We start from the raw sequence: 14,003 nt of genomic DNA, 5'->3' as shown, positions 1-14,003 counted from the left end.
AGCTGGGGCGGCTCCCGGGTCCTTCCGCCCGCTCGCCCGCCTCCCGTTCTTCTCTGGGGCTTCTCTACCGCAGGGAGCGGGGGATACGGGGGTGTTCGGGGCGATCAGGGCCCTCCGCACCCCTGGAGAGACCCCACCCCCGGCTGCTGGAAATGCAGAAAGTGCATCACCATTCACCAAAAAAGGAAATCACTTAATCCGCCTTTAAGTCCCTGGGCGGCAAACAGAACCTCTAAACCAAGAAAGGTCTTGCTCTGAAGTCGCCGTGTTAAGTGAGTGAATGAAAGAAAAGGAAGGAAGGAAGGAAGGAAGGAAGGAAGGAAGGAAGGAAGGAAGGAAGGGAGTTAGTTTAGTTTAGTGGGAGTTAGTTTAGGACCTCCAAGGGCTCCTGGCACAGATGTCAGCCAGGGGCATCCAAGTCTGGGGAAAGAAAGGCATCCTCCCTTCCTAGGAAGAAGCCCTCAGACAGATCGGGAGCCTCTTTCCCGCAGAGTAAGCTCCAGAGGCGTGGGTGGTTGGGTGCAGCTCTGGGTGCGGCAGGCCCCCCTCCAAACCCTGGAGGGGCAAAGGGTGGCTGGAAGAGGCATGTCTTGGATGTTAATGAACAGAGTAGGCCATGCATAGGTCCTGGGGAAAAGAGAGATCAATACCCTAAGACTGCTTCAGCAAGGGAAATACTCTATCAATGTCAGCGGGCATACAATATGACCCCACTCAGTAAAAATACACTCTCGTGAATACAATAGAGACAATGCCAGAAGCAAATGACAGGCAAATGTTTGCAGTGATTATATCCAGGTGTGGAATTGTATATATGTATAGTTATATATTATATATTACATATATTATTTCCTGGTAGTTTTATTTATTTATTTATTTATTTATTTATTTATTTATTATTTGTTTATTTATTTATTTATTATTTATTTATTTATAAGCAGGTTCCACGCCCAGCACGGAGCCCAACACAGGGCTTGAACTCACAACCCTGAGATCAAGACCTAAGCTGAGATCACAAGTCGGACGCGGATGCTTGACCAACTGAGCCACCCAGGCACCCCTACTTTTATTTTCTTATTTATATTTTTCATTGCTTTTATAATTTTTTTTTAACATTTATTTATTTTTGAGACAGAGAGAGACAGAGCATGAACGGGGGAGGGTCACAGAGAGAGGGAGACACAGAATCCGAAACAGGCTCCAGGCTCTGAGCTGTCAGCACAGAGCCCGACGCGGGGCTCGAACCCACGGACCGTGAGATCATGACCTGAGCCGAAGTCGGACGCTTAACCTACCGAGCCACCCAGGCGCCCCTTATAATTTTTCATGCAATTAATATATCCTATTTGTACAATCCAAACAAAACCAACACATGTTATTGTTAGAAAATGGTTACAATCCCTGGGCACCTTGGAGCTCATCTCATCGTACAGAGATGTACTCACTGTACAGATGGTAGGAGGGAGCACAGAGGGACCCAGTAGCCAGCTCAAGGTCACAAGGCAAGTAAAGGGAAGAGGTGTGGGTGCGATCCAGGTTTTCTATCTCCCAGCTGGGACCCCTGGCAGGCGGGGAATTTCTGCAGCTGGAGACAGGATTTGGTGCCAGAATCCACCGGATGTTTTTGAATTCAGGAGAATACAGACTGAAATTCCAGATCTTTCAAGAAGGAAATGGAGGGATGGGCAGAGGGATGGAGAATGAATGTATGTTGCCTGGTTCAATTTTCAAAGTTCTTTCTCATTCTGTGTTCACAACAGCCTTGTGAGTTAGGCAGTATCCTATTTGTGAAATAAGGAAACTGAGGCCCAGAGAAGTGAAGGGACCCTGCTTGACATCACCCAGGTGGTGTGGGACCACAGTAAGGGAGGTGGCTTTAGAACCTAGTTCTAACTCTCCATTTGCCGGGACCCAAGGGGAACCTCAATGGTCACAGCGGTCGTACTTTGGATAGAAAAAGTCCTTGGGCAGCGGGGTTCCCCTGGTCCACGGGCCCAGAGTCATTGTATATCAGGAGAGGAAATCAATCTGGGAGGCTGCTGGCCTCCTCTGGAGAAAGGATTCACCCCGGTGCAGCCTGCCCTCCATTCCTTCCGTATCTATTTCCTGCTCCCTTTGCCAAATTGCTAGAACTTGAACCTGGTCCAAACTTCATCCAAAAGTAGAGCCTGTCTCCTTAACCAGTGGTGGCTGCTGCCCAGATGTTACTGCTGGTACGTGCTGCACGTGTTGTGCACATTTAAAGGCACAGGATTCGGCTTTCCTGGGAAGGTGCAGAAAGGACACCTGGCCTGGAGGGCGGTTCTCTGGTGCCAAGGGGTAGGGGCTGCTCTTCTCATCTCCATTGTCATAGTCTTCTTCTTCTTCTTCTTTTAAGTTTATTTTCTTATTTTGAGAGAGAGAACGCGCACTCGTGAACAGGGGAGGGGCTGGAGGGGGGAGGGGCAGACAGAGAATCCCAAGCAGGTTCCACGCTGTCAAGCGCCAAGCCTGATGTGGGGCTTGAACTCACAAACGGTGAGATCATGACCTGAGCTGAAGTTGGATGGCTGCCAGCCGGCCCTCAGCCCCCCTCTGCCTTTATACTCATCAGTTAGTCCCACTGGCATTTAGCCCCCTTAATAATAATAATGACAGTGGGGTACCTGGGTGCCTCAGTCGGCTAAGCATCTGACTCTTGATCTCAGCTCAGGTCTTATCTTAGGGTTGTGAGTTCAAGCCCCGAGGTGGGCTCTGTGCTGGGTGTAAAGTCTACTTAAACAATAATAATAATTATTATTATAATTATTAACAGGATTTCCAAGCTGTTCCCTTAAGTGAAAATAGAGAGATACAAGTGTATATTACATGCTCCAATTTCTGTGAGTGGAAAACAGCAGTAGTTGAGTCTAGGGAGAAGAACGGATGAATTGGGGCCCCGAGAGAGGAAGACTTCACCCATCACCTTATAGCACATTTAGAATTTTGGATCATGTATGTGTGTTTCTTGTTTCCTGGCAAAAATAAATACTGAATGGTTATTTTAAGCCAGGCAGTATGTGAAATGTTTCACATGCTTGTGTCTCTTAAGTCTCAGAGCAGCCCTACTGTGTTTTAATTTTTTTTTAATGTTTATTTCTTTATTTTGAAAGAGAGACAACAGGAGGGAGACGGGCAGAGAGAGGGAGAGAATCCCAAGCAGGCTCTGTGCTGTCAGTATAGAGCCCGATGCAGGGCTCAATCTCAGGAACTTTGAGATCATGACCTGAGCCAAAATCAAGAGTCGAATGCTTTACCGACCGAGCCACCCAGGACCCCCAGTCCTAGTCTATTTTATAATCCCCATTTTATGGAGGGAGAAGCCCAGGGAAGTTAGGTGACTTGCTAGCAAGGGGTAAGGCCAAGAGATTTGAAGCCCAGAGAGCCTGATGTCAGGGTCCTCTCTTGACTCCTGGCTTTGTTGTAGCTCTGTTGCTTACCCAGGGCTGTGATTCCCCTGTAGGGGTGGGAAGTGGGGAGGGTGGGTGATTGGGGGTGGGAGGAGTGTTGAGAGTGGCAAGGGAGTTACGAGCACAAATAATGAGGCTCCCCTTTGACCCAGGAATCTGCTTCCAGGAATCGCTCCCCCTGAAACATTCATGTAAGTAGGCCAAGAGGGATGTCTATTACATAGTTGTTTGTAATAGCCAAAATAATTATGTGGCTTTACATTTATTGAACACTCACGATGTGTCATGCGCCTTGCATACCTTGCCTGCATTGACTCAATTATGCCTCAAAAATGTAAGACACAGGGGTGCCTGGCTGTCTCAGTTGGTAAAGTGTGCCACTCTTGATCTATGGATTATGAGTTCGAGCTCCATGTTGGGTGTAGAGATTGCTTAAAAATAAAAACTCTTTAGGGAAAAAAACATATACGAGGCAGATTCTCTAATCATCCCCATTTCACAGGTAGAATCAAGCCTGGTCCAGTCCTTTGTTCTCACCACACTGTGCCGCCCAGGTACTTCTGCCTTCTCGAGGGGGTTGAACGGATCCTGTCTTTCTAACTGTAGGTCATGGATTCCTGTACATTCATGAACATATACTGTGGGGTTTGTGAACTCCAGGTGGGAATTAAGAATTGTGTTTATGGGGCTGCCTGTCTGGCTCAGTCAGAAGGGCATGTGATTCTTGGAGTGCCTGGGTGGCTCAGTCAGTTGAGGACTTTGGCTCAGGTCCTGATTTCATGGTTTGTGAGTTAAAGCTCCATATGGGGCAGCACCCTCTGTCCACCTCTCTCTGCCCCTCCACCACTTGTGCTCTCCCCAACATAAATAAATAATAAATAAATAAATAAATAAATAAGTAAATAAGTAAACTTAAAAAGAAAAAAAAGAGGAGGGGTGCCTGGGTGGCTCAGTCAGTTAAGCGTCTGGCTTCGGCTCAGGTCATGATCTCACAGCTTGTGAGTGTGAGCCTTGCATCGGGCTCTGTGCTGACAGCTCAGAGCCTAGAGCCTGCTTTGGATTCTGTGTCTCCCTCTCTCTCTGCCCCTCCCCTGCTCACACTCTGTCTCTCTCTCAAACATAAATAAACAAACAAACAAACATTAAAAAGAAAAAAAGAGGAGCATGTGACTCTTGATCTTGGGGTCCTGAGTTCAAGTCCCATGTTGGGTGTAGAAATTCCTAAAAAAAATAAAATAAAATAAATAAATAAATAAATAAATAAATAAATAAATAAATAAATAGGGGTGCCTGGGTGGCTCAGTTGGTTAAGCATCCAACTTTGATTCAGGTCATGATCTCATACTTCATGGGTTCGAGCCCAGCGTTGGGCTCTGTGCTGAGACTGTGATCTGTGCTGAGATTGGGCTCTGTGCTTTGGATTCTGTGTGTGTCTCTCTCTTTGCCCCTGCCCTGCTCATGCTCTGTCTCTGTCTCAAAAATAAATACACAATTGGGAATGCAAGCTGATGCAGCCACTCTGGAAAACAGTATGAAGGTTCTTCAAAAAACTAAAAAGAGAACTACCCTACGACCCAGCAATTGCACTACTAGGCATTTATCCACGGGATACAGGTGTGCTGTTTCAAAGGGACACATGCACCCCCCATGTTTATAGCAGCACTATCAACAATAGCCAAAGTATGGAAAGAGCCCAAATGTCCATCAATGGATGAATGGATAAAGAATGAAATCTTGCCATTTGCAACTACGTGGATGGAAATGGAGGCTATTATGCTAAGTGAAATTAGAGAAAGACAAAAATCCTATGACTTCACTCATATGAGGACTTTAAGAGACAAAACAGATGAACATAAGGGAAGGGAAACAAAAAGAATATAAAAACAGGGAGGGGGACAAAACAGAAGAGACCTCATAAATATGTAGAACAAACTGAGGGTTGCTGGAGGGGTTGTGGGAGGGGGGATGGGCTAAATGGGTAAGGGGTACTAGGGAATCTACTCCTGAAATCATTGTTGCACTATATGCTAATTTGGATGTAAATTTTTAAAATAAAAAATTAAATTAAAAAAATACACATTATAAATAAATAAACTATTAAAAAACAGTTGTGTTTATGCTTTGATAATAGCCTTGGAAAAAAAAAAAAAGGTAAGCATAGTTGCAGGATCACCTGGACAGGCACCTTCTCAAGGGGTGCTGGCATTCCCAACTCTGCAAACATATGTCTGCTCACAGCCCACAAGAAGCCACCTCAAATGACCGTTTAAAATTTTCAACAACTGAGTAGCACTGTCTGACTTTGGAATGTCCTGAAACCAAAGTGGAAACAATTGCTCCATTGTCCTCCCCTGTGCTCATATTGAATTTTTTCCCTTAGAAACAAAGCAAAATTTCTCTTTTGCATGGATGATTCACAATTTAAAGTCATTTTCAAATAATGAGACTTTAGTGTCTTATGTTATTTAATAAGTTAAAACTCAGGGTGACATCAAGAAGATGACGTGGTGTGGCAGAGAAATGAGACAGTCCTGGGCGGGATTCGTGTCTCCATATGCTGATCTGGAAGAGTTGGCAACAAAATATTTTGTATAAAGTCTAGTTTACGGTGGCTTCTTTCTTTCTTGTCTCTTTCTTTTCTTTCTTCTTTCTTTCTTTCTTTCTTTCTTTCTTTCTTTCTTTCTTTCTTTCTTTCTTCTCTCTCTTTCTTCCCTGTACTAAGGGTTTTTTTGCAGGGAAAATCGTCATTTTTACACAAAAGTTAAATTTTTTTTTTTTTTTTTAATCGTAGGGCTGTTGAAACCATCAGTAGCAAATGGGGCCCAACACGTGTTCAGTATGGCTGGCTCAGTGTTTTTTTTACAAGTAAGTTGGACGCTCTCACGCCTCCGCCCCCCCCCCCCCCCCCAAAGACCCCAGCGGTCTCTGACTTCGCTCTATCAGCGGGGGAACGGGTGGTCCAGCCCCTGCGGCTCCGGTCAGTTCCTCGCCGAAGCTCCGCCCCCTTCTCTCCGACCCGCCCCTGTCTCTTCCCTCCGCCCTTTCCTTCCCCTTGTGTCGCAAAAGACTCGGCGGCGCTTGACGGCCGGGGTTGTTTGACGGCCGGTGGCAACCGAGAGGGAGGAGGAAGCAGCGGTGGCTGCTGCTGCGGCGGCTGCGGCAGGGGCCGGGGTGGGCGCCGCGGTCCGGGCCGGGGAGTGAGGCGCGGGCGGCCGGGCCGGTGGGCTGGGCGGCGGGCCCGGCGGCCGCCCCCGCGCCGCGCCTGGCGGCCCGATGTGGCTGCAGCAGCGGCTTAAGGGGCTGCCGGGACTGCTGTCGAGCAGCTGGGCCCGCCGCCTACTCTGCCTGCTCGGCCTCCTGCTGCTGCTTCTGTGGTTCGCCGGCTCCGGGGCGCGGCGGGCCGCGGGCGGCCTGCACCTGCTGCCCTGGTCCCGCGGCGAACCGGGCGCCGCCGAGTCCTCCGCCTGCCTGGAGGCGGCCACCCGCGCCTGGCGCGGCCTGCGGGAGCGCGGCGAGGCTGTCCCACTGGGCCCTGGAGTGCCGGCCCTGGTGGCCAACGGCTTCCTGGCACTGGACGTGGCCGCCAACCGGCTGTGGGTGACTCCTGGAGAGCGAGAGCCCGCCGTGGCACCGGACTTCGTGCCCTTCGTGCAGCTGCGACCGCTGAGTGCGCTCTCCGAAGCCGGAGAGTCAGTACTGTTGCTGCGTGAAGGGCTGCTGCGCCGAGTGCGTTGCCTGCAGCTCGGGACCTCAGGCCCCGGCCCTGCGGCCGCCGCCCCCGGACCCGCTTCGGCCTCCGGCCTCGTCACCGGATCCGGCCGCGACTGCGTGCTGCTGCAAGAGGACTTTCTGGCGCACCGGGGCCGACCCCACGTCTATCTGCAGCGTATCCAGCTCAACAATCCCACGGAGAGGGTGGCCGCGCTGCAGACCGTGGGGCCCACTGCCGGCCCGGTCCCCAGAGCCTTCACCAGTACCCTGGAGAAGGTGGGAGATCATCAGTTCCTCCTCTACTCGGGCCGGTCCCCGCCTTTTCCCACGGGGCTGGTGCACCTGGTGGTGGTGGCGGCCAAGAAGCTAGTGAACCGGCTCCAGGTGGCTCCCAAGACACAACTGGACGAGACAGTGTTGTGGGTGGTGCATGTTTCAGGCCCTATTAACCCCCAGGTGCTCAAAAACAAAGCAGCCAAGGAGCTCAAGGTGGTCCAGGATTTGGCACGGAAGGAAATGCTGGAGCTCTTGGAGATGCCAGCGGCTGAGCTGCTTCAAGACCACCAGCGCCTCTGGGCTCAGCTCTTCAGCCCAGGTGAGGCCTGGCCAGTTCTTGGGCCACAGTGCACACCTTACACCAGGGCCTCCGCAGCCCACCCTGGAGATGCCCCACTAAAGTCTGCAGAGTTGACCCTGAAGGGGAGCAGTGGGGGTGGTTAAAGGGAGCTTGGCCATTGACCTGGGCTGACTCTGCTCCACCGCTTGGTATTTGTGCGAGCGACGTGGGACCAGTTTACTGATCTCCGTGGGCTTGTGTTCAGTAATAACAGGAGCACCTCAGAGGTCTTCTGTGAGTCTGAGGGAGGAATGAGCGTAAAAGACAGGCCTTACTGTTATTTGTCCTCATAAATGAGGCCTGATTTGGAGAGTGGTTTTGGGGGTCAGCTTGTAAAGGGTAAATCAGTCAGAAGGGCCTGGCAGGTCCCCAGATTCTTTCCTCAGTCCCTCACAGTCTGGCTGGTGACAGGCATGCGCTTTTTTTTTTTTTTTTTTTTTACATGTTTGTTTATTTTTGAGAGAGGCAGAGAGAATGCAAGCCGGAGAGGGTCTGCAGAGAATCTCTGCACTGATAGCAGAGAGCCCAATGCAGGGCTCGAACTCACGGACTGTGAGATCACGACCTGATCCAAAGCCGGATGCTTAACCGACTCAACCACCCAGGCATCCCCCCCACCCCACCCTTTTAAAGTGTATTTTGAGAGAGAGATCGAGAGAGCATATGAGCAGGGGAGGGGCAGAGAGAGAATCCCAAGCAGGCTCTGCACAGTCAGCATGGAGTCCCACAGTGGCGCTCAAACTCATGAACCATGAGGTCATGATGAGCTGAAATCGAGTGGGATGTTTAACCAACTGAGCCACCCAGGCCCCCCCCCCCCCGCCTTTTTTTTTTAAAGTGACCTCTGCGGTTCGCGGGGCTTGAACTCAACAACTGAGATCAGGGGTCATGTGCTCCATTGACTGGAAGGGAATGGAACCTCTCCAGCAGGTGGAATGCACCCACCAAATAAAAACTTCCTTCCCCTAAAGACTGTTGAAGTAAAGGAAATCCTATTCTAGGTGAAAGAGAGATTTTGGTTTCCAGGGTGCTCGTTGTCTAAATCCTTGTATTTAGTTGCTCAAAGTGTTTCACTCGTTCAGCAAGTATTGATAGAATCCTGCCAGGGACTGTGCTCCATACGACGGATAGAGAAGTGACCAGAACAAAGCGCCTGTTTCGTGGTGCTTGCTTAAATTCTGGATGGGAGGAAGACAATAGTAGAAAAGTGAAAGTCTGAATAAATAAGCCAGATTGCTCTTTAGAATACGAAGTTCCATAGAGCGGGGCGCCTGGGTGGCTCAGTCAGTTAAACCAGCCAGCCCTTGATTTCTTGTGTCAGGCTCTGTGCTGACAGTGAGGAGCCTCCTTGGGATTCTCTCTCTCTGTCTCTGTCTCCAGTAGCGCTTGTGCAATCTCTCTCTCTCAAAATAAACTTAAAAAAAAATTTTTAAAGTTCCGTAGAGAAAAATTGAAAGTACGTGATTGAGGATGACTGGGTGGGGTTCAGAGTGGGGTGGGGGCCTCTGTTTAGCTCCATTTGTTGGGGAGGCCTTTCCAAGGAGGAAGCACTTAAGCTAAGACCTGAATAGCAAGAAACTGACCATGTGATGATCTAGAGGGAGCTGGCAAGTCAGAGGCCCTAAGACAAGAGCAGGTTTGGTTGAGAGGCCAGGGTGGCTGGTGGGTAGCAAGCCAGGGAGGGGTCGAGGTAGCCAGATCCCGAAGGGCCTTGTAGACTGTGGTGACGACTGTGAATTTGATTGTACGTGGGGTGGAAGGGAGAGCAGAGACAACTGTCGGATGTACATTTTTCAGGATCCCCTGGCTGTTCTATCCAGAATATAGACTATAAGGAACAAAAGTGGGACATGGAGACCAGATGAGAGGATTTTGCAGGAGCTGAGGTGAAAGAGGAGGGTGGCTGGCACCTGAGTTGTGGCCGTGGAGACAGAAGTGGATGGCTTCTGATACTTTCAGAAGTGGCGCCACCGGGACTTTGCACGGACTGGGCGTGGGCGTGAGGACTGGAGGGTGACTCCTGAATTTGTGGGGAGCGCTCGAGCAAGCGTCTGGAGATAATTTGTGGAAAGATTGCTTTGGGGCTGGAAGAACTCAGAGCACGTCAGGTCCCAAATGCCTGTCAGGCGTCTGGGTGGAGACCCCAAATGGGCAGTTAGCTGTTCTGAGTCTAGAATTCATACAGATTTGGGAGATCCGGTGTTCAGATGTTATTTAAAGCTCCAGGACTGGAGCACAGGATGATGGCAAGGAGCAACCCAGGATGGGCCAGAGCGCTGATGACGGTGTTCGGAGGCAGAGGGCAGGGGGGCGGGGGGCGTGCTGGACTCTTCAACCGGCACCATGTCCCGGCCACGTCTGTGTTCTTCTGGGCGCTGGCAGGATTTATGTTTATTATGTTATGTATGTTACTATGTATAGGATTTAATGTTTATTTATTTTTGAGAGAGAGTGCAAGTGGGGAGGGGTGGGAATGGGGGGTTGGGACTACGGATCCAAAGCAGGCTATGCACTGACAGTGGTGCCTGATGTGGGGCCTGAACTCACGAACCCTGAGATCGGGACCCGAGCCGAAGTTGGACGTCCAACTGACCGAGCCACCCAGGCGCCCCAGGAGGCCCCACCTTGAACAGGATTTTAGGCTTCAGGCCCACCGGGTCAAGTTGGTCACGTGAGGGAGCCAGAGCTCAGGGGAGGCTGGAGCTGCCATTTCCGTCGCTCCCGCTCTTCCCTTCAGAACCTCATCTTCCCGGCCGGGCCGTCCCCGCTTAACGTGCAACCTTTGTGGCCTTTCAGGTGTGGAGATGAAGAAGATCACGGACGCCCACACCCCGTCTGGCCTGACCGTGAACCTGACGCTGTACTACATGCTCTCCTGCTCACCAGCCCCGCTGCTCAACCCCAGCCTGAGCCACAGGGAGCGCGACCAGATGGAGTCGACGCTCAACTACGAAGATCACTGCTTCAGCGGCCACGCCACCATGCACGCCGAGAACCTGTGGCCGGGCCGGCTGTCGTCCGTCCAGCAGATCCTGCAGCTCTCTGACCTGTGGAAGCTGACCCTGCAGAAGCGCGGCTGCAAGGGGCTGGTGAAGGTGGGCGCCCCAGGCATCCTGCAGGGCATGGTGCTGAGCTTCGGGGGGCTGCAGTTCACCGAGAACCACCTCCAGTTCCAGGCCGACCCCGACGTGCTGCACAACAGCTATGCCCTGCACGGCATCCGCTACAAGAACGACCACATCGACCTAGCCGTGCTCGCGGACCCCGAGGGCAAGCCGTACCTGCACGTGTCCGTGGAGGCCCGCGGCCAGCCCGTCAGGATCTACGCCTGTGAGGCCGGCTGCCTGGAGGAGCCCGTGGAGCTGACCTCGGCGCCCCAGGGCCACACCTTCCCGGTCATGGTGACGCAGCCCATCACGCCGCTGCTCTATATCTCCACCGACCTCATGCACCTGCAGGACCTGCGCCACACGCTGCACCTCAAGGCCATCTTGGCCCACGACGAGCACATGGCCCAGCAGGACCCCGGGCTGCCCTTCCTCTTCTGGTTCAGCGTGGCCTCCCTCATCACCCTCTTCCACCTCTTCCTCTTCAAGCTCATCTACAACGAGTACTGTGGGCCTGGGGCCAAGCCCCTCTTCAGGAGTAAGGTATAAAGCCCCCCTGGGTCTTCAGAGCCTGAGGCCCCGGCCTCGTGTTCTAGCCTCAGACTAGGACAGGGGGAGGCAATGGGGTGTCCTCCTAAGCCAGTACCCTCAGCCCGCAACACAGACAGGAGTGAGCGTGTTTGCAGAGGCTATCAGAAAGCGACTTCTGAGAGGAGACCATAGGGAGGGACAGCGGTGGGGCACCCGGGTGGCTCAGTCAGTTAAGTGTCCGACTCTTGATTCTGGCTCCGGCCATGATCTCACGGTTCACGAGATCGAGCCCCGCGTCGGGCTCTGCAATGACAGTGTGGAGCCTGCTTGGGATTCTCTCTGTCTCCTCCTCTCTGCCCTTCCCCAGCTTGCATGCACCCCCCTCCCTCAAGATAAATAACTAAACTTAAAATAATAATTGCAACAAGCCCCTAGATAGACCGGAAACTGCTATCTAAGCCTCAGGTGAGCCCCCTGTGCTCCCTCCTGAGGGCCTGCTCGTGCCTCTCGCTGTGGGCCAGCTAAGGTGGCCATCTCGTCAGCACAAGGCGAGGTCATTCCTCTCATTTCCTCAAACACCTTGGCCCCCAGGAAGCCATGACTTTGAGCATGGTCGCTGTGAGACTCTCATCAGGAATGTGTCTTGGGGATCCGACTCCGTCCCAGGGGAAGCCGCCCCTTCTGCCCCACCACCGAGTGCTCCATGCTCCGTTGCTGCCAGGATTCCCCGGGAGAGGGAACAGAAGGAAGCCCATCGCTGGCAGTCTCCAGAGGGAGACGGTTCTCCAGAGGGAGCGGGGCTCGCTTCCCTTTCTCTCCTCTCCTCTTGTCGCACTAGCATGTGCAGAGATAGATTCAAGAGCTCTGGGTCTGTGCTCCCGAGCAGTTGAGGAGCCTGGGCCAGCTCTGGAGAAATGCCTCCTCACCTCCACAGAGGGCTTTGTGCCTTCTGGTTTCTAGTTTCTGGCCCGAGGCCAGGCCTTGCGAAGAAGCAGCTCTCAGCCCTGACGGAGTGGGAGCGGGGTGGGCAGCAGGTCTGAGCCTGGAGCTTGGAGAACAAATGGAAGGTCAGATGAAAGAGAAACGTGGCCGAGCTGTAACAAAACAGGTGCTCCGTTTGCATTGCGTGGGTCTGACGGCCTCTGTTAAGCCGGCAGGCTGCTCCTCCCTGCTGTCTGGTCGGCTTCTCTGCTCTTAATCTGCCATATACCCGTCTGCCCCCGGTTCCCCACCCGATCCAGGGGACAGGCCAGACCCCTAATTTTGGGGTGCTACCCCGTGGCCCTCAGTTGACTCGCGCTCGAGGTGGGGTCCCGCCAGGGCAGAGCCCAGCGAACACTGCGTCAGCCCGAGGAGGTGTCCGGGCCACCAACCCCACGGTGGCTCTAGCACGTCCCTGGGCCACAGTGTCTGCAGAGCCGGACCATCGCCCGGGCGGGATGCCACCAGGGGCGTCCCCGTCACCTGCCCCGCGTGAGATTTCTGTAGCTTCCACGGGGTTGGTGGTGAACAATAACAGCTTGTTTTGTTAATTGAACAGGAAGATCCCAGTGTCTGAGTGAAGTCCCATCTGCACAAGACACCCAGCACCGAAAGTCCTGCTGCACGAACAGGGGATCCTTCGAACGCACCCACCCTTTTGTGCCTTTGTTGGGGACGCCAGTGACGCAGAGTGCGTGTGGATGTTCAGGAGTCTGCATCGGGGAGCGGGAGGGGAGGGCCGGTGGACTTTTTGTAAGCTTTCGACTCAATAAAATGAACCTGTATGGAAAATACTTGAAATCGAACTCACTCCTGCTTTCCCCCCTTCTCCTGCCCCAGGAAACAGAGCCTCTTTTGAAAAGCCCTGTCTAGGAAAAGTTGTGTTCTATTCCTAATTTAATGTGTTCTTTCTTGACTGAATTTTTAATTTATTGTTGTTGAGAGTTTGCCGGATGGTTTTTGCACCCCCTTCAGACAGTGAATCTCGGGCGGGGATTTCCGACCTACGCCGCCCCCGGGGGGGGGGCATCCGGAGGCCCTGCCGCCTGCACCTGCGCCTGCGTGGAGAGCGTGGGTCTCGGGTCCTCCCCGGTTTGCACGTCGTCTCTTTCTTACCATGAGCCTGTGGAGATCTGTGCTTTTGTACTTCTGGGCTTTAGGGGGAGGTATTTAACTTTCTAGGGGTTGATGATTGTTGGGTTTTGAAATACCAAAGCTTTTTTTTTTTGTTCTGTTTTTAAATAAATCTCTTTCAAACTTCCATGATCGGTTTGTGTGTGGTTTGAAACCTCTGGAGACAGCGTATCTTCCTCCATCAGCTGACTTTCAGGTAGTGTCTGAAGCAGATGGGCTGCCCAGCCCTTTGGGGATGGCTGATTCCCCCCCACACCTAATACTCCTCTTGAGAAGACGCCGATCCACTTGGTGGGGGGGGGTGTTGGTTCGCCAGGTCACCCGGCAGAGCGGGCGGATTGAGGAGCGTCAGCCCGGCCCCTTGCCTGCTGCAGTGCCTCTCCCCCACCTGCCCTAAACAGCCTAGATTTGTCTGTCCTGGGTTTTGCCAGCCCCAATGGCCTTCTGCCTGTTGGTGGTGGTGGTTGTAGGATCTGATGACCCTGCCTGGTGGGG

At 52.5% G+C, this 14,003-nt stretch overlaps 2 protein-coding genes across 3 annotated transcripts in view; both read left to right on the top strand.

The window, feature by feature from the left end:
• Window positions 1–14,003, top strand: part of NPPA (natriuretic peptide A) — a 160,987-nt gene that overhangs the window by 90,727 nt on the left and 56,257 nt on the right. The gene's annotated exons all lie outside the window — the stretch shown is intronic.
• On the top strand, window positions 6,514–13,635 carry KIAA2013 (KIAA2013 ortholog). Of its 2 annotated transcripts, XM_086715696.1 has the most exons (4): window positions 6,514–7,734; window positions 10,552–10,850; window positions 10,926–11,405; window positions 12,934–13,635. In XM_086715696.1, exons 1-4 carry the CDS (start codon window positions 6,702–6,704, stop codon window positions 12,949–12,951), a joined length of 1,830 nt encoding a protein of 609 aa, XP_086571822.1. In that variant the 5' UTR covers window positions 6,514–6,701; the 3' UTR covers window positions 12,952–13,635. The 2 variants fall into 2 exon arrangements, with proteins under 2 accessions (XP_086571822.1, XP_025780780.2); XM_025924995.2 differs by having other exon boundaries at window positions 6,515–7,734; window positions 10,552–11,405.

Source organism: Puma concolor, chromosome C1 (assembly GCF_028749965.1).
Source record: "Puma concolor isolate L17-30 chromosome C1, mPumCon1.1.hap2, whole genome shotgun sequence".
NCBI classification, from domain to species: Eukaryota; Metazoa; Chordata; class Mammalia; order Carnivora; family Felidae; genus Puma; species Puma concolor.
This window is presented reverse-complemented; position numbering and strand designations above follow the sequence as displayed.